At 35.0% G+C, this 26,235-nt stretch overlaps 2 protein-coding genes across 4 annotated transcripts; one reads left to right on the forward strand and one right to left on the reverse strand.

The window, feature by feature from the left end:
* Positions 1-115: 115 nt before the first annotated feature.
* LOC113708593 (DNA (cytosine-5)-methyltransferase DRM2-like) lies at positions 116-10,311 on the forward strand. Of its 3 annotated transcripts, none has more exons than XM_072064721.1 (10): positions 116-207; positions 900-966; positions 1,665-1,799; positions 1,977-2,076; positions 2,158-2,207; positions 3,523-3,642; positions 5,212-5,311; positions 8,389-8,480; positions 8,618-9,352; positions 9,560-10,311. In XM_072064721.1, exons 2-10 carry the CDS (start codon positions 964-966, stop codon positions 9,998-10,000), a joined length of 1,776 nt encoding a protein of 591 aa, XP_071920822.1. In that variant the 5' UTR covers positions 116-207; positions 900-963; the 3' UTR covers positions 10,001-10,311. The 3 variants fall into 3 exon arrangements, with proteins under 3 accessions (XP_071920822.1, XP_071920823.1, XP_071920824.1); XM_072064722.1 differs by having other exon boundaries at positions 207-282; XM_072064723.1 differs by lacking the exon at positions 116-207 and adding an exon at positions 239-353.
* Positions 10,312-24,491: 14,180 nt separating this feature from the next.
* Positions 24,492-26,235, reverse strand: LOC113709091 (peroxidase 7-like). The gene is made up of 3 exons (XM_072064670.1): positions 26,026-26,235; positions 25,289-25,631; positions 24,492-24,895 (listed from the first exon to the last, which is right to left on the reverse strand). Exons 1-3 carry the CDS (start codon positions 26,233-26,235, stop codon positions 24,492-24,494), a joined length of 957 nt encoding a protein of 318 aa, XP_071920771.1.

Genomic DNA, 26,235 nt, shown 5'->3' on the forward strand with positions numbered 1-26,235 from the left:
AATGTTAAGGAAAAAAATTTTTGTTTAGAACCCATCGAAGGGCAGTGGCGCGTGAGAGCAGAATTTTGAACATATGCGCGTGTGCATGTAAAAGAGTGCGTTTTCCGTTTCAGTAGCGCACAAAAATTTTTCAGCTTGGACTGTAATATTTCCTTTCAATCTTTTTGCATAATTGTTGCCGAATTTGATTCTCTCTGCTCCCTCTTTGTAAGTTTCTCTCCCTCCTAAACCTCTTGGCAATTTCCCTCACTCAAAATTCACTGCCCGCCGATTTCTTCATCGGTGATTCTATATTCTAGCTCTGCATGCTTCTCTGCAATCTAAGTCAATCTCATTTTTTTATCCTGTTTACGGTTGGAAAACTGTTTTTTCTCATTCATTTTCAGTTCTTTTTAATGGGGTTTTCGGGGTTTTTTGTTTCGTTATGAATGCAGATTAGTAGTACTCCCACATTGTTGAAGTATACAAAAGTATTCAAGTCAAGATCACGTTTTCTATCTGTTTCCTGAGCTAAATTTTGCTGGGTTGGATTTTGTTTTTGTCTGATAAATTATTACATCAGTTTTGCAGTGACTTTGGGATGATTGGTAATTAACTGATAGTTTTAATTGTCTTGTAATTTTGTTAAATCAAAAAGATTCTTGTTTGTTTGATAAGGAAAGAACTAATTAAAAGAAGGGCTCGTATACTCAGGTAAAAGAAGGCCAGCACTTTTTCTGTAAAAATTCTGACCAGCATGCAGCGATTCGGATAGGAAATAGCAATTTTGTTTAAGCTTGAGCTTTTCAGATTAGATGGTAATTTATGAATATCCCTGTGAAGAAGAAGGGGGGAAACATGCTTTGACTTGTATTGGGAATTTATTGTTGACCCTTCTGTTCTTTCGTTTTTATTGTCAGTGAACAGGTTGGGAATTTGCTATTGAGGAGATATTGACTTGGGATTCTTGAAAATTCTCGAGAAATGGTAAAATGTTGCTCAATTGTTTAGAAATTCTTGTTTAGTAATCTTCTTGCTGAAGTATATTCTCATTGCTTTGGTGGCTTCTTGCTGAAGTGCATGCTGCTTTAATAATCACAATTGGGTGCTTCTGTAAATCAGCTTTTACCATTTCTACGATTAAATAAATAAAACAAGCTAAAAGACAAAGCTGAAAGCAGGTGAACACAACTCAAGATTAATTCCTAAGCCCAATTTGGGATTTGTAATGGTTTGTACTAAGTAGTTTTGCTACTGGATTTCTCAGTGAAGTGCTTAATGTGGGTGTTCGGGATATTACTTGCACTAGGTACTTATTTTTACTTACTAGTCTTTGGTTTTAATTCTTAATAACTGATTCTATGCATAGTCGTATTCTTAATGTTGCAGTAAAATAGTGAAACTTTATGTTTAATTTCTTAAACTGAATAGTTATCTCAAACCTACAAAATATTAGTTTGTGCAAAAAGTTCTGCTGATTAAAGTGCTCTAGTCCTAGAATTATCGGAAGATGATCATCAGACACCCTCAAAATGCTTAGTTTCATAAAAAAAGCTTCTTAAAAGGACTGCTGCAACTCCAGCTGAATTTAAGCTGTCGAGACAAGCCCATGGAGACTTAGAAGCAGCTATTAGAAAAACTTTTTTACTTCAATTTCTATGCTGTGTAATGTTCTTTCTTTTCAGGAGAGTAATGCGTCTGGGGATGACTTTGGTGACATTGATTGGAATACTGAAGATGAACTAGAAATTTCAGAAATACCAATTTCTACTTCGAACTTGCCCACTCCTGGTGGTGTGACAATTGTTTGCAATGGCGAGGTATATGCTTTAAACTTTTCCATTGATAGTAGAGTTAATAAACACTTCTTTTGTTGTTTTCGGGTACAAAGTGATAAATAATTGTGTGAATTGTATTAACGGCTGTGGCACAACATAATTATTTATCGTATTATTTTATGCCCAACCTTAATAATCTTACCTCCTATTTGTCCATAGGAAAGCTCATCTGCTCATTCTTCCAATTCCAAGTTGATTCAGCATTTCGTGGGGATGGGATTTCCAGATAAATTGGTGGTCAAAGCAATTGAAGAAATTGGTATCTACATTTCTATTCCATGTAGAGAATCATGTTCATCTTTCAAAGTTTTGCTAGTGACATTGTTTATTAAATGCACAGGAGAAGGCAGTTCCGAAGGGAAAATACTAGATACGGTTCTTACATACTTGGTGAGTGATGTCAGTACCATTGAGACTTACTACTCATTGCTTCATCATGTTTATCGTAGGTTACAGTCTTTGGGTGGGTGCGTGCTGTGTCAGCACATCTCTGTGCCTGCTTATTTTTCTTGTCTTCCACATCAATCTTGATTGTTACACATGATTAGGAGGAGCAAATTCTGGGAGAAGTATTTGTTTAATGTAAACTTTACCACGTCAGATGCATCTGCAGCTATATAAGAATCATGGTTTGGCTATTCAGCATGCAAGGCATCAATTTTGCAAACTGATTGGCTCCCCTGCTAATATCTGTTTGTGGTATAGAAGTATTACAAATTGCTTGATTGCATCTGACATAGTCTACTTTGAAGTGATTTAATGTTGTACGTGGTTAGATTGAACAGTGTTTTTTAAAAATAATCTGTTTGCTACAAAGACCTGTGTGTTTCTCATACTGCTTGCTTAAATTTCTCATCTAAGTACCCAAATATTCAATCCATGAAAAATAATTTTCATTCATTACTTTAGATACTTGTGTCCGTATACTGTAGATTTTCTGTCGTTTTCTTTATTTCTTTCTGGTGACTGATGCATGTCATGATTTAAAAAATATTACTTTTATAGTTTTGGTATTTCTATGTCTCTCTGCTTTGAGTTTTTACATGATTATTCTTTTACCAATTTTCTTGTGATGCTTGGTTCTGTGCCTTTCTCCCTCTAATGGTAATGCTAGCAGCTACTTCTGGTGCGTACACTCTTATTCCTTTTCATTGGAATGAGAGTTTAAGACCATTAAGGCATTCTTTCTTTCATATGTAGGATCTTTTATTACAGAGGTATGTTGTTTGGTGCTCTTTGTCCAACAATGATGAAAGGCAACTAGTTTGAAATTTATAAAACCATGAATATGCAACTTGTACTCTACATTATTAAAGTTTTGAAGTATGACTGTTAAATGAGTTAGGCTACTTCTGGTTCTGATTTCATTGAAATTAAAATGATCAAGCTGACTTTTTAAGGCTGCAGGGTGTTTGATTAATAAATGAAATAATTGCACTAGGCTTTTGATTTTCCAGTGTAGACACAGAAAATTCAAAGAGTCAGAGAAAAATGCTTATAATATTCTATGAAGGCTTCTTGTGCTTTTAGCAGTCAAGTATGGTAGTCATTAGAATGAGAAGAATAGTAAAACATCCCACGTGTTATTCACGGATGAAAACTTTCCTGAAGAATGGGATTCTCTATTGGCTGATTCAATGGCAATAATTTGCTGCACGCAGATTTGTAGTCCTTTAGAGATTCATGGTTTGACTTTTTCTTGCAGGAACTTCAGAATTCTAGTGAAGAGCATGGCTGTATTGACTCTGATCAGAGCACTTCCGGTTATGATGAGAGCCTTCTTCATGATTCAGATATTGATAGCTGGTCTGATGATGATGATGAGGTTTGTGATACTTGTCCTGTTCTTTCTTAGTTCTCTTTTTTGTCCATTTATATAGTGCCGTTGTTGTGTAATACTAGATTTTGAACCAATTGTGTGTGGGGTGACAATTTCCTTCAATCTGTTGGGTGCCATTGTCAACAACTTATGTGTTTTAGTTTTATAATGGACAAAAGAGTCTTGGTTCATATGATTAACATGGTATATCCAAAAGAATTTACTTCTATCTCATCTAAGCCATTCCAGTGAGCAGTGTTCATGATACATGTGTTTGGATATCGAGTAAGAATATTCAAAGTTCACCACAGTTACGCTTGATAGCCAACAATTTTTTCCCTGTTTTTCAATCTGTAGGGATTCCATCATCTGTAAAACTGGTCCAATAGCTTGTGAGTTGGATTGCACTTGTAAATGTATTGCTGGCCCTTCCTTGCATGAATTTTAGCTCAGATGCATAGGTAGCCCTCTAGTCTAAGTATATAGGATAAGTACTTGGAAGCTTTTTAAAACGGCAGAATGATTCTCTAGTTACAGCCATTTCCTCCTCAAAATCGATTTCTGCACTGCTCTTTTTATGCTATTTCTTGCTTGGAAGAAAGCTAATAAATGAGTAAAAAATGAGAAAGCTACTTGGGAAAAAATTTCAAAGCTTTCGACTAAAGTTTACAGTATATTGGACAGCACCACCAAAGCTACTAAGAAAGCTTCAAGAATGTAACTTTTAGGCCATGCTCTGGGTATCTTATGTATATAATTAAGAGAATTATCAAGAGAAAATTTTGCATCAATATATGGTTGGTGAACCATTCAATTGATTGGAAAATATATGATTACAGTATTATGCCTAAAATTGATTCAAATAAATGTAAGACATGACTTTGAGTTACACACATCAAAGTTATAGAACCAAGCCTCAGATCATAGGATTTCAAATTTTAAGTTGACAAAAATATAATCTCATTGTGTCATCTCTCAATGGAAGGATTTCCTGATTCGAATGTTATCTTTATTTCCCCCGTTTGATGTCTGTTATTAGTATGCCAGAGGTGATTATATAGTATGCTTATCATATCATTATGAAATTAAAATTATCCTTATATGTTTTCAAACTAATTCTTGGGTGAGTTATTGTTTCTTTTATAATGATTCCAGCAAATTAGAGTATGAATAAAATTTTATTCTATATTTTTATATTCTCATATTTGGTTAACCAGCATCGGAATACATAACGAGCACCAAATGCAAGACCTTTTCTTTTGAGATTTCTGAACCACAATCCTCTGAAATGAAATTCACAATATAATAGACATTATAGTGCTCCAGAGAAGACAGTAGTTCAGGGTATACCTGAATGTAGTGTGATGTTTAAGATTGTTGTTCTTCTTTTCAAACGGTTTTGCTGGACATTTTTCCAGATTCTTCAAAGGCTTCCGGTTCATAAACCTACACATCATTGTCAGCCTTTCTAAAATTCTAGAAGTTATTCATCTTTATTTATAGCATTTTGTGTGAAAATTTTCCAAGGCTTTCAAGAGTATGATTACTATGTCTAATAAAAGAAAACCCTTGCAGGAAAATTCTGATGATTTGTCTGAGTCGGAGAAAAAATTGCAAACCTTACAAAAAATGGGATACTCTGTTGATGAGGCGACAGAAGCTATGCATAGATGTGGTGCATATACTAATACTTCTTTACTTTGTTTACTGTTTTGCTCATAATCATGTTGTGTTTATTTAGTTATGCTGATATTAGTAACTACGTGAGTTACAAGAAAAGATATATTTGTTGAGAATCTTTAAAGGTGCAACTCTGTATCTTGTTTACTGTAGGTTGTTAATTTTTGGAACTCTTGTTGGATGTGTAAAATAACCTTCTCTTTTTGTTCCTTTGCCTTGATGTTTTTCTTGCATTGCATTTGGAAGTGGGATTAGTCTGAGTTATCTCCCAATTCTAGTACAATGTTGGGTACTTTAGTTAAGAATGATTTTTCATGTTAATTTGTTATATTTCAGACTTGTGTTTTGACTTCCTTTTTCACTCTTTGTGGTCCTTTATGTTCTTCTTTTTGATAACCTGGCGGTCAAGCTTCGTATGAATAGTCAGTCTCTGATGCTACACCGTTAATCATCCTCTATAATAGTTTCTTTTTATTGATATAACTCATTGGCACAGTGGCTGAGATGTTAAGACATAATTAAAGACAGGACCTAACAACTTGTTTTTAGCAACATTATCTTTGACCCCATCAGGCTTCTAGCTTGTGCATGTCATAGATTTCATTTGCTGGTAAAATCTAGGCTGTCTATCTTAGCACCTTTATACTACTACTGCTTTCACTGCTCATATCAATTCTCTGTTCACACATTTCTAGCTGTAGCTGAATGAACCCTTTTTCTGTTTATGATTAATCACTGACAGTGCCTGATGTGCATTTTATATCCCTGCTCTGGTTGAAAAGTCTTGAGGATCTTTCAGATCAGTTTCTAATTTAACAATTTTGTTTTGGGTTTTAATGGTTGAACTTTCCTAGTTTGTGAGTTATCTACTTATGTTTTGGTAGGAGCTAAACTTCTTCCTATTGGGTTGCTATCTAAGAGAAGAGATTTTTCGTACTAGTTTTAGAAATCCTTTCACTTTTACGGCCCTTTTTCTCTTGAAATAAAAGCTTCTCAGAAAAATATGTTATGCTGTTGCCACTTTGTAGAAACTTGAACTTTTAATCTTCAACATTGGCTTTATTCTAATATTATGTGGACTTTGGAGTATTTCAGTGTCTAAAGAATATATATCAAAGATGTTTAGAAATAATAATAGTTACTTGTTTCCTTTGCAGTTACAAATTTGTTTACCATTTGTATGGCTAAGATTTAGAGTATTTTGTAAAGCTAATTTCTTTTCTGTTTTAGCATTTCAAATGACTTACCACCCATTTGGTTCAGATTAGAGAATGACAATGACAATCACTCTGAAATATTCCTTCAATAGCAATGAATTTATCAAGATTCCTTTTTGTAAAAACTTGTGCTTGGTATCTGTGATGGAATGAGAATCAATTCTCATTTTTAATTTTTTTTAACCCCTTTTGCTTTTTTTTTTGTCCTCTTTTTCTTTTCCTTCCACTTCATCTCCTCTGTTTCTTTTTCATCCACTTCAAGCACTGCCACCCTCACTGATGGCCAAGCAAATAACCAATCTTCAACCCCCAAAGGGCCAAATTGCATATTAGAAAACTAGAACACCAATTTTTCTTTCTTGGGTTTCCAAAACAAATCTGCAAATATGGATCTTACTCTTAACAAATCAATTTTTTCACAACCAAAAATCCCAAACTCAACTATAAGCCATGATTAAAATTTTCAATTTTGATTGAAATAAACTCAAATTATCAAAATTGAAATACCCAAGAACAATTGTAAACCATCTGCCACTATGAATCAAGACCAAGAGAGAGAATAAAAGATGAAGCAATCATGGAGAAAAGAGAGGGATGAAATAGAATGGGAGGGGAGGAGATGGCAGAAAGATAGAGGTGAGGGAGAGAGTTTCTACAGATTAAAAGGATAGGTGGCGGGTAGGATGAGGCGGCAGCTGTGGAAGGTGGGAGGCGGCCATTGAAGGGAAACCTTGGGAGATGAGAAGAGGCATCAGTGGTGGGAGGTGGGAGGAGGTAGTATTTCCATGATTTTTCTAATTGGAATTTGCTTTTATTTTTTAGCTTCTTGTACAATGTCGGTAATGGGGATGACAGTGCCCAAATTACTAGGTAATGGGTTTTGGGAGTTGGAAGACCCAAAATTGGGTAATGGAGAATCCTATTGCGGTGTACCAAGCACAATGAAAGGGAATTATTGCCCGTCTATTCCCATTGAGTGGTAGGAAACCTCCCAACCAAATGGGTGGTTAATCTTTGATTAGAGTGAAAAAGGATTTTCTAATTGGCTTAACTAATAAAAATTAATGACCTTCAGTTTACAGATTACAGCACATTGCACATGGCATGAATGTATGCAAACTCACTTTTAATTGAAATTGACCTCTAGAATAATTGATTTTGCATTTAGCTTTTAAAACATGAGGGTGACCAGCCTGTGCATGGATGTGAAAGTTTGCTTAGTCATCTTGAGGTGCAAATACTAAATCTAAATGTTAAATTGGAGTAATATAGAATATTCAGATGTGAGTTTTTGTTGTGTTTTTGGAAGGCAGGTGTTATCATGTTCTTTCAACTTCTGATCGGTTCATAAGAGACTATTTTGTTGCCAGAACAAAACTGGTTTTAACATTGGCCACTGCATGACATTTAGTGAAAGATCATATCACCAAACAATGCAAATGCAGTCCTGCATCTTAATCAGGGCCATATCTTTCTGAAATGATTTTACGTTAAATGAGACTATCCCTGAAAAGAAGTTACCGGTAGTTTCCTGTTATTCAGAAAACTGATTTTTCTGAACTTTGTATCATGTATTGGTTTAACAAGTGATACTTCTTTCAGAAAGGACACTTTTGGATCGAACATTTGCTTTCATGGCTTTATTTATTCTTGAGGATTTAAGTGGATTAATTTGGGTAGATTGGATAGTGAGTCCTTTGCTAAAAGGTGATAACTTTCTGCTGGTGCCAATTGCTTCCTATGGGTGACAGATCTTATATCATGATTAAGAAATCGCTTATTCACTTGTATCCTTGCTGCTGTATTTTATTTTATTGTAGACCTCTTTGTGAATTTCTACTTGACAATGCTATAGGTCCAGATGCCTCAATTGCTGTATTAACCGATTTCATTTGTGCGGCTCAAATAGCAAGGGCAGAAGCTCCAGACCTGCCTGCTGAGATTAAGGTTCTTCTTCCATCTCCAAGTGCTACTGTTCCAGTTATACTAATCTAATTTACACTGATGTTTTTGCCCTTTCACTTTCAGCACTCCCAAAAACTAATCTAATTCAAACTGATGCTTTTTCCATTTCACTTTCAAAGCCAAAGGCAAATTATACCTGCAGTCAAAATGGAAAATTGAAGAGGAGGCTGTATGCTGAGCTGGATAACAGGAAAAAGCAAAGGGGCATGGTAGGAGAAGATAGTGAGATGATTCGCCTACCAAAACCCATGGTAGGTTTTGGTCTACCTACAGATGATCAATCAAGTATTGTAAGAGAAAGAACTCTTCCAGAGCAAGCACTAGGCCCACCATACTTTTATTACGAGAATGTTGCACTCACTCCTAAGGGTGTATGGGATGAAATATCAAAGTGCTTGTATTATGTGGAGCCAGAATTTGTTGATTCGAAGTATTTTTGTGCTGCTGCAAGAAAAAGAGGATATGTCCATAACCTACCAATTCAAAAGAGATTCCCTCTTCGTCCACTTTTGCCCCTCAACATAGAAGAAACATTTCCCCTGACCAAGAGATGGTGGCCATCATGGGATTCACGAACATATTTAAACTGCTTGCAAACAGCAATTGGGAGTGCAAAGTTGCAGGATAGGATTCGCAAGGCTGTTGAAGCATATGATGGGGAGCCACCTGAGCATGTCAAGAAGTATGTAATTGATCAATGCAAGAAGTGGAATTTGCTGTGGGTAGGAAGAAACAAGGTTGCCCCCTTGGAACCTGATGAATTTGAGTTGCTGCTGGGTTTCCCCAGGAATCATACTAGAGGAGGTGGGATTAGTAGGACTGACAGATATAAATCACTTGGCAACTCATTTCAGGTGAGCATTACTTCCACCTGTCTTAAAAAACTCTGTTTCCTATGAATTGCTATGCCCAAACTGGAAAGTTTACTCCTAGCAATACTAGATCCTGAATTACTGGTAGATAATATTTCGCTAGTTTGCTTGCATATATAGCTTGATATTTTAGAGTTGATTTAGCGACTACAATGGTGATAATGAGAAGCTGTTTGCTATTTATGGCAGGTTAATACTGTGGCATACCATCTGTCTGTCCTGAAACCTTTGTTCCCTGACGGCATCAACATCTTATCGCTTTTCTCTGGGATTGGTGGTGCAGAAGTTGCTCTCCACCGACTTGGGATCCCATTGAACAACGTAGTTTCTGTTGAAAAATCTGAAATCAACAGAAATATAGTCCGCAGTTGGTGGGAGCAGACAAATCAGAAGGGGAATCTGATTGACTTTGATGATGTGCAGACCTTAGATGCATACAAGATAGAGAGTTTAGCAGGTAAAATTGGAGGTTTCGATCTTGTAGTTGGTGGCAGTCCTTGTAATAATCTGGCCGGTAGCAATAGAGTGAGCAGGGATGGACTGGAGGGTAAAGAGTCCATTCTCTTTTATGAATATGTCCGGATATTGGACACAGTCAAGAACATAATGAGTGGGCGACGGTTTAATTGATGGTTGCCCGGGCAGATATCTTGATACCTGATTTCATTCATTGGAAAGTCTGTAGGCCATAAATTTTCATTCATTGGAAAGTCGTAGGCCGTAAATTGCTTCTCTTTAGTGAATGAAACATCACAACATTCAGTAACTTTAGCTTTAACTTGCTCTCAAGTGTAAATTCATATTGATTTATTTGCCCTGTAAAAGCCCAAGATATCCAACCACAAGTGTACAAGCTTCTCCCAGTTGTACTTTGGAAACAGGATTCTGGACTTCCAGTCTTAAATTTGTATCAAGTAGAAAATTTGAACTTGCAAATGTTAGATATGATCCAGTTCTCACATACTGAAAATGGTTGTCTGGACTCTGGAATTAGCTCTGTTAGGGGTGGTTTCCTGATGGCTTTGTTTTGACATGCGGACATGATTGTGGGACGCATATTATCATCTGAAACTGTCCCATTTGCAGGAGGTTTTACTTAATGTCACTTAGCATTCCTAAAGTTTTAAAAATATCACTTACCATCCTTACTTTTATTATTTGTGCAACAAAATTTTTAAAAACCCTAAACTACCCTTTTGCTCACTAAATAAAAAATACTCTTAAAACATTTTGTTTACTCCAAGAAAACCATCACTTTAAAAATAATCTCTAGTAGAACTACTATGTTACAATACTATAGCCCATAAAAGTATAAATTTGAAAAACAAAAAAGATATTTGCAAAGAAATATACTAGTATCAATTTAACTCTATATGCTCAAAATCAATTTCTTATCAACCTTATATATTATTTTCAACTTCTTCTCAACCCGTGTCCAAGCCTTTAAATCGTATTAAGCATTATGAAAACAACTCAAAATAAATAAAGAAATCGTACCCCACTCTATTACAATCACAAAAGGTAAAAAGATAAACAAAATTCAGTTTTCTATAATTTACAAATAAAAAATCACACTGTCATTCAAAAAAAAATTAGCAAGAGATAACATTGAAAAAAGAAGAAAGAGAAAAAAGTGACTTTTGTTGCTTTCTTTCTTAACTTTTTTAGCTCCATTTATTTAATATGCAAATTATATATCAAGTGAGGGTTAATATAATCTTTTCACAATTACTAGGGGCGGTAAATGATATTTTTAACATCTCATGAGTGCCAAGTAATATTAGGACAAAACTCAAGGGAGGTATCTAATATTATCCCTAAAAAGTAAATTTCATTTATTGGAAATTGTCTTGAAGATATAAATTTAGTTGCTTTTTTTGGTAAAAGATTTTGTTCAAACTTTGACAGATTGGTAACATGATGGTAGGAAATGGTAAGTGACACCTTTCCATTTCGTGCCATCAATTATGAGGAACTGTGAGAACAGAAAGTTCATCGACATTCAAGAACTTCATAGAATGAATGAACACAACGTCTCCAAATTTAAAATTTTCGAGACCGTTAAGTTGCTGTGGAATCCCTTCTCAAAATACTCGTTGCAAAGAAAGTTATAGTCAAAATTCTTTTTTCGTATAACTCAACATCTTTCAAAAAACTTCAACTAATTTGCCTCCAATTGGATTTCAAGCACTTGTCCATGTTTCCCTTCATGTTGAGAGGGGCGATTGTGAGTCGATTGGTAGATCCTTTTAAGTTTAATTGACTATTGTTTCTCCCACTAAATATTTCTAGTATCAAATTTTGTCTCTTATAATTTTTTTTTTTGAAGATCAGCGATAATTAATTTTTTACTTAACCCTCTTGATGATTTGAATCCGTGACCTATTTGTTATAGGTATTGTCCCTCAGTAACTTAACCATTAATATGTACCAAAAAAAAAAAAGGAGAAGAAGAGAGAACTGCAAATCAGGAAGGTGGCTTACAAGCAATTTAGAAGCAAAATGTTGCTTACCAACTAAAGAGACAAGTGACAAATCACTACAGCATAGTCCACTCGATGGTACCCCACGGTCCACCCACGTAAATTAGCTAGCCACAGTCAAACGATTAAATTATTTTTAAAGCAAAATTTGGCAGAATTCAGACTGATGCCATATCTGATATCTCTATCACCTCAATCTAGTCTGAATTCATACATTACTAGCACATAAACTGTAAAAAGAGCTTTTGGCAATCAAGGCATCATATTGTCCTCCATCACTTTTTAATGTTGACGACTTTCATTACTTTTTTAAGCTACTTTTAAGACCCAAACCTGGACGACAATGTTCATGAGTCTATAAAAAAAGTTAAGACCTAAACCCTTCTCAAATGCAAACTCCCTAGTGGTTTCTTTTCTTTGAGAATTGTATCGAAACTATCCACAAACAGCACATCAGTTCAGTAGTCTATTCAACTCATTCAAACCAAAAATGAAGAGAAAGATGTAAGCAAAGACTGCTTAAATATCCTCTTTTGACAAAAGTGATTCAAGTGATTATCAATAACTTTTCTTTACAAAAGTGAGACTTACTTGGGTGAGAATATCCAAAGTCGGTGAAGTCTTTTGCTTGGATGGCGGAAAGATTGATAACATGTATATAGCAAATTCTTTCCAATATCTTTAGCTCAATAAACAACTCTTTTTGTTATTTTTAACACTACGAGCTTCACATATATATCTATTACCATTATAGTAGTAGAAATTGGATGATCATTTTACACTTTGTTATTCTAATGTTTCCTTGATACACACTCATATACGCACACATATGTGTGTGATGTGTGTGTGTATATGACTGATTAACTTTCTTGAAGTGTGTTTTTTTCCCAGTTATAGCCATCACCAACGCCAATTCAGCAGAAACTCCTTTTCCTCTTCGTCCCCATGCATGCAGATTATTACAGATGTGAAGTAGAGCAACATTTCGATTGTGATAAATGATCCCCCCCCCCTCCTTTTTTTCTCCTTTTCCTTTAGCAAAACACACACACACACATATATATATATATGTATGTATCGGAATACAATTTTGTGCTTCTTTCGTAGCTAGCTACATTTTATTCTTTGAAAGTTAGGTTTTTCAACCCGGAGGAGTGTCTTGACTTAGACCCTCCAAAGCAGAAATTTTGCTTGATTTCTAATTAATTTCAATTTGAGCTATTTGTCATCTTTTTTCCAGCTTCTTATGGAGGCACAGTTAACTTCTAATCTTTGCCAGTACATTAAAACGTGAACAATTACCAAAGAAGTGCCACTGCAGAACTCGTTTACTTCTTTCTCCAACTTCTACACTTGTGGTAGTTGCAATACCCTTAAAAAGTACATGATCTCCATATATAAACTCTACAAGGCTGTATTCTGATATGTAATTCTGTAAGTAAAAAATCATCAAGGATCCGATATCTTTAACTTATATCAAGAAAAATCACACACCACCGATTTGGTGGAGAAATATCTAGTTAATGACAAAAACAAATGGTTCTAGCTTAATTACCAGCTTTGAAATAGGACTAACTGCATGAGAGTTGAAACACATGAATTCTGCAAAATAAACTCAAAAAAAGGAAACATAATATATATCTTAAGTGTAACATTACTAAGTACGAAATGATACTGGAGTACTTTTTATTTTAAAGTCTTCTTTTTGTGCGTCAAAGTCTGAGTTGAATTTATGTTGGTAGGGATATGTACGATCAGTCTTCCAGGAAAAGTGAAAACCTGAATGTGATCTCTTTGAGTGAAAGGCCTCATTTCTTGTTCAAATATATAAGTTTAAGCTTTGAGCATATAGGTTAATTTCTCATGCATATGCTTCATTAGGTAGTGCCCATCAAGTTGCAAAGCTCAGTTCGTAAATAACCCAATAATAGTTGATGGCACTTCTTTATTCTGAAAGAAAAAAAGAGAATAGAAAAGAGGCATTACTAATAATATAAACTTCAGCTGAGCTCTTATAGGGGTTTAAAAACTTCATGACTGAGAAGGCAAGTTAAATTACTTTGTCAGAAAGAGTACTCTTCTCATGACAGTTTGACAAAAACAAGGCTATTGACAATTAACCTATTCATGGTCCGGGCTCCAATATGTAATTTAAAGCTTATGTGAAAGTTACTTGGAAGTAGATGTAAAGAGTGCAACTAAACATAGGAGTGTACTAATGTGAAAACATTTTGGTCTTCCCATCGAATAATAAAAAACTACACTTGGTTTGATCCCGTAGAATTTGACCCATTTCTCGTTGAGCAAGGTGTACGAAATAAATCAGATTGATTTTTCGATCAAAAGTACTATGTGAAATCTTCAATTTTTCCTCTTCTTCTGTCCCTATCCCATAGGTACAGTGTTTGAATCAATAGAGAATCTTTTCTTCTGTATGAATCCCTATTATTCCATTCCAATTCTTTCACGATACCTCCCAAGGAAAATCTCGAGGTATACATTACTCCAAGTCTACCATTCCAAAGCCTAGAATGGTACAGTACAGGACAGAAACTCAACTGGTACCACTGCCAATAAACTATACTCAATTAAATTACATAAAACTACACTTAGATATGCATTATTCCTCACTAACAATCCAACATCATATCAACTATAGCTGACTGAAATTATCAGAAAATTTGCAGTTGCAGAGACCTATCTTCAATATTATGGCATGTTTGGCAATTTAATCCATGAATTTGTAGCTTAGGTATGAAGATCGCACAAATCAAAGATTTCCTAATGGCACAAGTTTTTTCTTTTTTTTTTTTTTTTAATTCCAAGACTAAGAAATGATGTTCCTGGTATATACTTGGCACTTTTTGAAGTTTATCCAACCTCTTCAATCATTATCCTTTCCCCAGTATTTGTTTTCGTAGGTGATGTTATTAATATGTCATCTATTCACAAGATTTTGAACATTAATACTTCTTATTCTTGTTACTACAATATTAAGCAAATTTGTAAATTTCTTCCGCCTCTATCTATTCGTTCGCTGAAAGAAATCTATATATTTAAACGGGCATCAGCATGTCTTTGAATTGCATATGTGCTTACTTCAACATTTGAACACCCCTAAACTTTCTTGGATATATATACATGTAACGTAATTTTATAGGGTAAGTTTTAAAATTCACTTGCCAAAATTGGATATTTATTTTCGCACTTTCAAAATGGAAATCAACAAAATGAAAATGAAGCACATATTTATATCTCAATATTAGTATTAATTACTTGTTCTCATGGCTCAACAAAACGGGGATGTAAGGAGCTGTCAGACCTATTTTTTTGCATAATATTGTCAAGATTTTCGTACCATAAATGACCCTCCAAGAAGGGAAAACACTAAGAACAAATATTTAGCAAATCCTTGCCTTCCACTATAAATTTAAGTGAAGATCTAAGAAAGGTCATTGTATTTTCTCCTCTGAAATTTCACTTATCAAGAAATCATGGAGGGCAAGCAAACTAGGGGTCGTCGGAAAATTGAAATGAAAAAGATAGAAAACGCTGATGATAGGTATGCTAGCTTCTCCAAACGTAAGAATGGAATTTACAAGAAAGCTAGTGAACTTTGCACCTTGTGCTCGATGGACATTGGCATACTCATATTTTCACCAACAAATAAGCCTTATTCTTTTTTCCATCCAACTATGGAAACTGTTCTTAATCGATTCCACAAAAAAGACCAGCAACCCGATCCTACACAGCAACTTATTGAGGCATATACTCGAGCTAACGTTGATAGACTCAACAAACAACTTGACGAGCTTGACGCTCAGATGGAGATTGAGTCAAATAGGGCTAAGCATTTGGATCAAATTGGTGCTCCAAAAGACCCGTTTGCTTGGTTGCCCACCCCCATTCAGGAAATGGATGAGGAGATGGTTGCAAAAGTTGAAGCTTGGGTAGGTGACATGCTTGTCCAGTTGCAAAACCATGCAAATGAGTTGAACAAGGGAGCTTCTTCATCAGCTGCTGTTCCTCAAGCTGCTGGCCCTTCTGCATCAGCTTATGTCCCCATACAAGATTTTGGTTTTGGAACAGCTTCTTCATCAGCTGGTTTTCATCCACAAGATTATACTTTTGGAGGTTCTTCATCAGCTTTTGTTCCTCGAAAAGATTTTAATGTTGGAGGTTCTTCATCGGCTTTTGTTCCTCCAAAAGATTTCAATGTTGGAGGTTCATCATCAGCTTTTGTTCCTCCGAAAGATTTCAATATTGGAGGTTCTTCGTCAGCTTCTGTTCCTCCAAAAAATTTCAATATTGGAGGTTCGTCATCAGCTTTTGTTCCTCCAAAAGATTTCAATGTTGGAGGTTCTTCGTCAGATTTTGTTCCTCCAAAAGATTTGAATGTTGGAGGTTCTTCATCAGCTTTTGTTCCTTCAAACTATTTTAATGTTGGAGGTTCTTCATCAGCTTTTGTTCCTCCGGAAGATTTTAATCTTGGAGCTCCTTCATCGGGTGTTGCACCTCCAGAAGGTTTTAATCTTGGAGCTCCTTCATCAGCTGTTGCTCCTGTAGCAGATTCTAGCTTTGGAGTTTCTTCAGAAGATTTTACTTTTGGGACTTCTTCATCAGCTTTTGTTTCTTCAGAAGATTTTAATCTTAGAGCTTCTTCATCAGCTGCTATTCCTCCAGAAGGTTACAGTTTTGAAGAATTTTATTATGAAGCTGCTTCATCACTTGGTGTCGCTCCTGAAGATTTTTATTCTGAAGTTTCTCCCCCATTTGTTCTTCCGCGAGATGATTTTAACTATGAAACTTCATCAATTACTCCTATGGAAAGTTATAATTTTGAAGCTCCGTCAATTATTCCTCCACCAGAAGATTTTAGTGTTGGAGCTTCTTCATCACCTATTCCTCCACCAGAGGATTTTACTGCTGGAGCATCTTCATCGCCCATTCCTCCACCAGAAGATTTTGGTGCTGGACCCTCTTCATCACCTTTTCCTCCAAAAAACTCTAATCCATAGTGTTCATTTTGTGTTCCATCAGTAGTAATCAATAATATCATGTTACAAAAATAAATAAAATCATAATCCGATTCCTTTACCCCCCCCCTCCACCCCCCCAACATTCACAATGTAGCTTTTATATTGTCTGGTGAAAGCAATGAAATAATTTTTTCCTCAAAAGCAAATGGTGTCTGTGTGTAATGGTATACACATGGCATTAATTTGTCAATTTTTATGAATCGTGTTAATTATTTCATTTAGCTGACATTATGTGTCAAGAATCTCATGTGCTAATCGGAGTTTTAGGATTTCTAACTTCTGATATATTCAAGCCTATATATAGACTATGATATACTTGTACCCAATAGAGAAAAAAAGAAAATAAAATCTCATTCTTGTTTGTAAGTTATGCTAGGGTAAAATGACCTTCACAACTAGTTAAAACTCTATGCAAACTTACTTTTGTGCAGATTCATATTCCCTGCGATGCCATTAAACTCGAATAAGCCATGAAGGTTTTCATACATATTAATTACTTGTAAGAATAACAAAATATATGCAATCCATATGAGATTATAATAAAATGCTGATTGTATTTCCAAGGACAACAAACATATGCATACTTATATAATCATAAGTGTTTATTAGTCCAAATTAATGAGGGGTGGGTATTGTTCTTGTTTAGGCTGTTCCACAAGTAATGTCTATATTCCTATTTCTAATATTGTGGTCAAGATCTTATGGACCCAAAATTTGAAATTTTGTCACATTTTATCCTAAAAAGTTGTATTAATCTAAATAAAGCATCCAAGTTTAGATGGTAAAGAGAATATCAAATGAATAAATCATCGAATAGCTTTAATTGCTTTTTGTATATGATCAACTAGAAAATAACAAATTTTCCTACTGCTAGGAGCAATAGGAATTGTTTCACCTTTACGATTTTAGGAGGATGATGGAAATCGTTTCAGATTTTGATTATATATTCTCGGTTGCTGGCTATAGTAGATCCAGTACTGCTAGTCATAAGGTATCTTAAAATGCATAGTCAAAAGTTTCGATTTACGTTGAATGGACTGTTTTCTAATTCTCTTATCTTTACATGCATTATCATCTTCTGAATGGTTAATAATATATAAGGCATTTTCTTTCTTTTTTTATTTCTCTATTTTGATGAAATTGGGGTGGAAGCTGAATTTTCTTATTACCAACTCAACTGATATAGAAGGAACAGAATCTAACATAATCATCAATATTCTTATCAACTCAATTGAGATTACTGAATGGACTATAATAAGCCTTAGGTTTCATTTCCCTTAGGCTTTTTGAGTATCAAGAGAAAAAAAGTTTATTTGTATATGATATTGTTCATCAAAAAAAGTTTTAATTGTATCATAAATACGTTTTTTAATCACTGTTTGATCTTTCCAACCAATTTATTTTACGTACATCACATCTCAAAGAGTAAGTTACAAAGGCGGAAATACACAATTTTTAGGCGTGTTTACAGGTTCGTATCAGTTTGCGTGTCTTAATTCTAAGCTTAATCCAAAGAGGATCCATTTTAGCCTATCAAACTACTGGACAAATGATGTCTGCAAGAATTTCTCAAGTGTAACAATAGTCACAAATGAAACTGGGGACCAGAATAAATGTTGCATATGGACCATGTTTGAGACTGAAATGCACAATATAGTGTAAAGGGCAGAGAGGAACAAATTTGTCAACATAAGGGACCATTAGTCTGTGTGCTTTTTTCTAATTAATGGCTTCTTCTAGTGCTAATTATTTTAGTTCCGAAGCACTGGCAAATTAATTCGTAAAACTTCCTCATTTAATTAGGAATCATTTTTCTCAAAGTTGGAATAGTATCTAGCAGAATTACACTTATTCTTAGGAGTTAGGGGAAGCAGATTATTGCAGCCGTTAAAGCAACTACAATGCTGTAAAGATTTTTTTGCATCTTTGGAAGAACAGCCAGCCATAATCTCTGGGGAGGTTGTTAGTGCAATGAAGACAAGTTCAATTAATTGATGGCTTCTTCCTCTTTTCAATTTGATCTTTCATTGCTCATTCAATCCTGTAGTTCTTATCCAAGCTTCGTTACCGGGTGAGACCACAAGTATAAAACAAGCAAATTGCAAAATACTGACACCCAAAAGAGAAGTAGAGAACAAGAGCTTTGGCAATGAAGACGTACGATCAAATGTAATACCGACTTTTATGGTGACAGCTTTTAAAAGAAATGGCCCAAAGAACAGTGGCAGCTGTTTATTTTTCAGGAAGAAGTAGAAGGGCTTATCTTTAGTGAATTTGAAGAAGAAAGGGACCCTTCTTAGGCAGGCTTCTTTCATTGGATGCTAGACACGTATATAAATGTGGTACATATGTGACTTTACACGAAAAACAATGGGTGAAATGGTGATGCACTCATGCACTCTCTTCTTTTGCTTTTGATAATTACATGCAGTCTCGTCTTAACTCATAAAGCTTAAACCCCACAAACATATACTAATCATTGTGCTCCTCAGAGAGACCTGCTTTTGTTTATCTGGGCCAACACTTTTGTTTGTGTGCTGCAAAATTTTTGTCATTTGAATTGATCAGGGCAATAGACCTATTTGTTGACCGTGGCTAGCTATTCCCTTTTAGCGCTGCATTCCTGACAGTTCACGGTCAAGATTTAACTAAAAAAAAATTATGCGATCTAGATTTTATCTTATATCTCGATTTTAACAATATGTGTGGGATCTACAAAATTTTATTTTAAAGTTACACGTTGTTGAAAGTAAATTATTCCACATACAAATAAAGTTACGTCGTATGCAAAATATACATAACAGTTAGGAATGGTTGCACCTGCAACTGTTCTTGCCCCTAGTCCTAGAGAATACACTGCTTCTTTTAGCTATTCCTTTTTACCGGTGATTATCTTTTTCATGTTTTGCCTAGCGAATATGCTTCTACTAAGGCCTAGTTTGCGTACTAGTAATGTGGTTGTCCGGGATGTACTTGAGGTTTAACCTCGTGTGGAAGCTGTTTTCTTGCCTATGTCAATAAAATAGTTACTAGTATTTTGCTCAGAAAAGAAAAAACTTTCGGTACAACGTAGAACTGTACATAGAATCTTGGAATGGTAATAGAAAAGAAAAATAGCTTTGGGAAGAATGTTTCAAATTCAAGAATAGTAGTCCGCCCATAAAGTTAATGCAATAAAAGCCTACATAAATGAGAAGTGCCTTAAACGAAACCTACAAAATTTCCATCCAAGGAGAAGAAAGAAATTCAATTAGTGCGAAGAATCTTTTTTAATTTTGTTTCGGTGTAAATCTTTCAGTAGTATCTGGTTGACCTCATTGGACCACGACTAATTTGGAATCAAGTACTGTCAAATCTTTTTCTAGAAGTGATTAGTTTGGAATAAAATGCTATCCAATCTTTTTTTAGGAGTGGTTCTTCGAATATTATATTTTCCATCCACAAAATTCGAACCCGAGACTTTGTTTAAAGGGTATCAAACTCCTTATCACTTGACCCAAGAACCTATGATGTATGACACAATCTGAATACAAGAAACTAGGACAAAGATTTATCAATTTTCAAGTAAAAGGTACTTTGTTTTGCTCTTTTGTTTTTTGGTTTGTTATAAAAAGGTAAAATCAAGGAACAAAATGGGTAAAAGAATTTGCATCATTAAGGTAAATGTTGTTGAGTAACATCATAGTTTTACAGAAAAGCAAAATAAGATGAACAAAAGCTGCTCAAAAACAGATGAACAGAAACTACCATCGTATAGTTATCCATTTATTTTTCTCAATTAATATAATCAGAGAGATGTGGACACGCATACACACAAAAACATCAGTATTGATTGAATACTATAGCAACTTCATGTTAGCACGACCATATACAATTCATACTTGTTTGCTTCACGATCAATTTTGTTTTATTTTTCAATATTACTGCGGGGGACCGTTCAAAGCAGCTATTCCGTGTGGAGAAAAAGCAAATCAACCATGTCTTTTTGATTAAATGAATAAAGACACTCCTCCTTGGAATGATGGCCCTTTCGGATTTCCCGAACAAAGACTATTCCAAAAAGTTAGCAATCAAAGATCATCATGGCTGCAATCCCATCTCCATGCATCCCCATGGCCAAAATGATTGGAAAATAATATACACTTGCTACTAAATAACAACAAAAAAATTGTAATTATAACGTTCAAGACTAGAATCATAAACCAAAAGGTGTCGCTCGATTGTATATAGTATTTAACGTTTTGTAGAAACAACAATTTTCACAAGCACCAAGAGATGACTAGCCATGACATAAACCCACAATATTCTTAATTTCTGCTACCTCTGATGTATTTTCTTGTTCTCAGTTCTCACCTATTTGAAATGGGGTTTGGACCGCTAGGAACTTCATGAGCGCTGGCACTGAATATTTTATCCCTCCATGAGAAAGATGGAACCTTAACAGAATGGCGCCCTCCTTTTCTTCCTATTGGTGAAAAATGGATTCCATTATTTGTCGAATCATGGGCACTGTCTCTGCAATCTCTCCTTGTAGAAGATTTTGATATGATTTGCTTTTGCCCCGTCAGTTTAGCTGATTCATGCCTGGGATCAGCTTTCTGGAATGAACTGGGATTTTCCTGCTGATGATGATGATCCGCTATCAGAACTAGGAGGAAAAAAAGTAGGGTTAATGAAGTGATGTAGGGAGAAATGGAGGAGGTGAATTTGTAGCTGATAGGTCTTCTTCCTTCATTCCTAGCCATACAGAACGGAGAGCAAGAACCATCCATTATATAACTTGGTTTGTTTAGTACATTTCTCAAGGTTTGACTAGTGTTATGAATATATATTTAGAACTTGACAACAACCTTGTTGAGTTGAGCTGAGCTGAGCTGGCTAGCTTAGGATAAGAAAATGTATTTTTCTGCTTCTCTCTGTGTGTGTGAGTAGTGTGTATTATGTGGGAGGATGAGTGAGGAAGAATCTTGAAAGAGATAAAGAGTGTAAAGTGGGGGAGATAGCCAGAGAGGCTGCTTTATCAATGTTTCTTGCGGTAGACTAATGGTAGTGGTAAAGGTGAGAGTAGAAAAAAGAAAGTGTGCATATATCAAGTTATCAACTGGTATCAAAAGTCTCTGAGAGAGAGAGAGAGAGAGAGAGAGAGAGAGAGATGAGGGTGGTTGATGGTCAAGGGTAAGCGCCTCTCGTCTCCTAAGAGGAGGACCGAATGGAGCCCATGCAGAAATGAGGTTAACAAAATGGACAAAATGATACAAACAATATTTGTCAGCAAAAGAAACTCAGAAGGGCTTGTTTTTATTAGCTGACACCTAGAAATGAAGAACATTCAAACATTGGTAACAAGTTGCTACTTACAGCAAAACTCAGTAGAACATGAAAAATCATAGAAGTAGGAAAACCATTTACTGTCCTCGAACATGACAAGTATGTGCATTTTTGGCTTCAAAAGGATTTTAGAATGATTGCAATGGGATCTTTCATGATGTATAATTATTGTGGTTAACTTGGCTGTAACAAAGTGATATTAAGACATGGTTGTTATTCTAGTACATTTCATTAGTGTACAACCCTAACATTGATTAATCCTCATTAAGTTGGGACAATTGCACGAGGGGTTTTGTTGTCTTTAAGGGCTTCTTTTTTTTTATTTTTTTTTAATTTTTTTGGGGGAGTGGTGGGGCTCTTAATTGAGCTTTCTGAACTTGGTTTCAGTTTGGGTAAAGTAGAAGTGGCTCAAATATGTAAGAAAAATTTTATTTCCTTTCTAAACTTTAATTTGATGGTCTAGATGAAGCTAGGTCGACAGACACAACACTGTCCAATTTAAATTGTCAATAGCCTCGTGCAATCGCCTTCACAATGAGTTAAAAACCAGGCTCACACTTGAGCAGATCGGGTTTTTAAAGATCCAATGATCCACATTATACCACATCATCTCACCAAATGCTATGGCACAATCTAGATCATTGGATCTTTGAAAATCCAATCTACTTAAGTTTTGGCCAAGAACTATAGGCATAATGAGCTTTGTATGCCATGCACAATGGTTGGCCTAATTAGACTAAAGGTGTATTAGATAAAACTGATCGAAGTCTAAAAATTGAAATATGAGATATAAAATCTGAATTCATTAATTTATTGAATTGTTAAGTATTAAATCTGATAAATTTGAATGTATATTACATTAAGTGATAAATGAATAGTTTATCACTTAAAAATGCGAAAAAGGAGTAAAGATATGTGAATTTAGAATCTTTCGATCTTGAAATCTGAACCTTAACTGCTAGACGAACTCCTCCTTACCTCAGCCTTTGACGAACGCTTGACATGTACCACTCTTACTGGGTTCCATTAGTTATATGGGTTGGCCAGGGACTTTCTTTGGACCTTACACAGATCTGTACACAGAACAACGTAGTATCTGGATCTTAAGCGTGCCCATTCTGGCAATAGTAAAGCCCCATCATAAAGCCCAGTTTTTCCCTATTAGATAGAAAAACTTGTGCTCGACTTTTCTTTTCTTTTCTTGTAGTGAGTAATTGTTTTACCCTTTTATTTGTTTGAGGGAAAAATCATGTAAGAAAGTGTGCCATGGGATAAGTGATGTGAAGTGAGGTAAAGAAAAAAAGGAAACTAACTTTCTCACATGTGTTTGGTTAACAAGAAAATGAAGCAAGAAAATATAAATTTTTATCTTTGTTTAGTTGGAAAGTCACGAAAAAAATTGGCTAGTGTGTCTTCTAATAAAAAAAAAAATTCAATATTGAAGTTCTCCAGTTTTGGTATTTAATATATGTAAAAACATGTAATAATTATAACATTTTGCATATTGGAAGAGTTGTTTAACTGAAAATTAATCACATTCTTTAACAATAAGTTTGTGTGTTTGTATACATATATATATATATATATATATATATATATATATATATATATATATATATAATACTAATGTCATACAAATGTAGAAGAAAATAATACTAACATCATATAAATTCAATAAATTACTAATTTATTAATTTTTAAAAATAAAATAAGATTAAGATGTCTAACTACAAGCTGGTTATTTGAATTATAAATTCTAAGTATTCTAATGAACATTCAAATAAACATTCAAAATTTGCAGGAAACTCACTTTTCCTTCACTTTCCTTCCCTTTTCCTGGCAAACAAACACTATCCAAAACTTTCTGATCACAATTCATTCATCCCCTGCAACTGCTTGTTAGATGAGCAGTTGGAAATGTCTTAGCCCCCAAAAAAAATTAGCATAGTAAGTTATTCCTGGAGCTTCTGTTGATATTTAAAACATTTCAAGATCTTGCAAGCCGAAAAATGTACTAGAAAGCCATCAAAGGTAGTCAGAATTCAGATGCATGGTGAAGTATAAAGATTTCTGTTTTCTTAAATGAAAAATATCAGAAACAACTGCGAACTAACTTAAATCCATTTCAAGTCATACTGGCCAGTGTGAAACGCTACAGCCAGACAAGAACAAATGAAACAAGAATGAGAAACAAAATTCCAGTCTTAAAATACAGATAAATCCGCCACCAATACTGAGGATGCAGTCTTAAGCTTCAGTATTTTCAATTACTTAAGCATTGACACAGTTACAATTCACTCTGATTTCACCGTCATCAGCACTCAAATAGTCTTGAACATTCCCAAGTTTCACCATGGATGCTGCAAACTGATGGTGAAAGACATGAGTTTGGGAAGCCAATGCATTCACAAGAGGGGCTGTCCTTGAATCAGAATAGAGGATTTGGTCAGTTCTTAGGAGCCCCATCTTATTCTGAACATTCTTGAAGTACTGAACATCAAAGGTCTTAGGGGTGGTGGCATCAAGGTCTACGTATTCTGATGCCCATCTGCATTTTCTCCTCAAGAAATTTAGATACTTGGGGTTGATGGTTGGATCAGGCTTTCCAGTTCCCATGTAGTTGAACAATCTGAACTGCAGCGATCCGCATGTGCTTCTTCCAATTGTATGAGCTCCTGTAAAATAAATGTCATGCAATGAGAAAATGGTGCTTATCATTGAAGAGTTATATTCTAGTGATTGATGGCTGCTTCCTACACATAAAGAAGGCTCATTTTACCGTTCGAACGATAGAGCATGTTCTTAACTGATTTCTTGGACATGCTTTTAGTTTTTCGTTCTATAAAATTGGTTATATGATATGATATTCTCAACGACTTTTTCTTTCAATTTTTTTACTTTCGAAGCATAAAAAAAATGGTCAGAATCAGATGCTCTAAGATACCTGCATTTTGAATTCAAGCTTTTTCTTGGCAAAAATCAAAATGAGAACAGGCCTATTGTAATAAAAAGGACTGCACCACATTTTAGCTTCTTTTTCCTCATCATCAAAAAGAAGATTTGCATACCTGAGAGGGCAACCAAGTCCAGTATATTCAGTCCCTTGGACTGGTAAAATTCGATCAAATCGGTGACTCTTTCGTGGCCCATGGGAACCATTTCAGCTTCCTTGGCAATGGAAACTCGTCCATCTTTCCTCCCATATGGGACCTGCCAGAATGGACCTCCAGCTAAAACTGTTGCATCTCTAGCAGCAGCAGTGAGAATGTCAGCACAGGAGACGGTCTTAGGGCACTTCTTCTCAATCTCTGCTTTGATATCATCAATCACTTCAAATCCTCTCAATGACTTGCTCACATTAGACCTTCTTTCACTTCCTTGATGGTTCAAAAGAACTGAGGCATCACATCCCTATTCGAAAATCAAGAAATAAATTCATTAATCTACGTAACTTAACTACGTAATATTCAATACGTTCATGAAAAAGATGAAATTCGACTCGTGATTTAATCACTGGACCTAAAAGGTTGAAATTTAATTAGAATGTCATTATGTAACCAGATGTTGACATTTAATTTATGACCAAATGAGGCAAGAAGTAATAATAGATAAGTGAGTCACCCGCACACACGTATACATACATAATATATATATATATATATATATATCTAGGAAAATAAGGTGCAATTATTTGTTTGGAACAGCTAAAAGATTGACAAAATTTATTAGAAAATGAGATATATATATATATATATATAAGTACAAGTTGTAGTAAATGATATTTCTGTAGGGAAATAATGCTTACCCTAACAGCACAGTCGTGGAAGTGCAACCTCATGAGGGCAGGAGCAAGTGTGTAATCTTTGGCAACCCATTGTTTGACTTTATTGTGGATTATTTTTTCAACGTCTGGGCAGCTTCTATAGTAATGAAGGAAAGACAAAGCATCATCATCAAATGCAGAAGTTTCAAGAAAAAAGAAGACCAAGAAGCACAAAGAGATAGAGAATTTCAT

The sequence above is a fragment of the Coffea arabica genome, chromosome 9c (genome assembly GCF_036785885.1).
Source record: "Coffea arabica cultivar ET-39 chromosome 9c, Coffea Arabica ET-39 HiFi, whole genome shotgun sequence".
Taxonomy (NCBI): Eukaryota; Viridiplantae; Streptophyta; class Magnoliopsida; order Gentianales; family Rubiaceae; genus Coffea; species Coffea arabica.

Coding starts and splice junctions, on each gene's coding strand:
- LOC113708593 (XM_072064721.1), top strand. Junction 2,208..3,522: donor ATACGGTTCTTACATACTTG/GTGAGTGATGTC, acceptor TTTTTCTTGCAG/GAACTTCAGAATTCTAGTGA. Junction 3,643..5,211: donor GGTCTGATGATGATGATGAG/GTTTGTGATACT, acceptor AAACCCTTGCAG/GAAAATTCTGATGATTTGTC.
- LOC113709091 (XM_072064670.1), bottom strand. CDS start 26,235: ATGAAATTCTCTATCTCTTTGTGCTTCTTGGTCTTCTTTTTTCTTGAA. Junction 25,632..26,025: donor TCCACGACTGTGCTGTTAGG/GTAAGCATTATT, acceptor ATTTTCGAATAG/GGATGTGATGCCTCAGTTCT. Junction 24,896..25,288: donor GGACTTGGTTGCCCTCTCAG/GTATGCAAATCT, acceptor TTTATTTTACAG/GAGCTCATACAATTGGAAGA.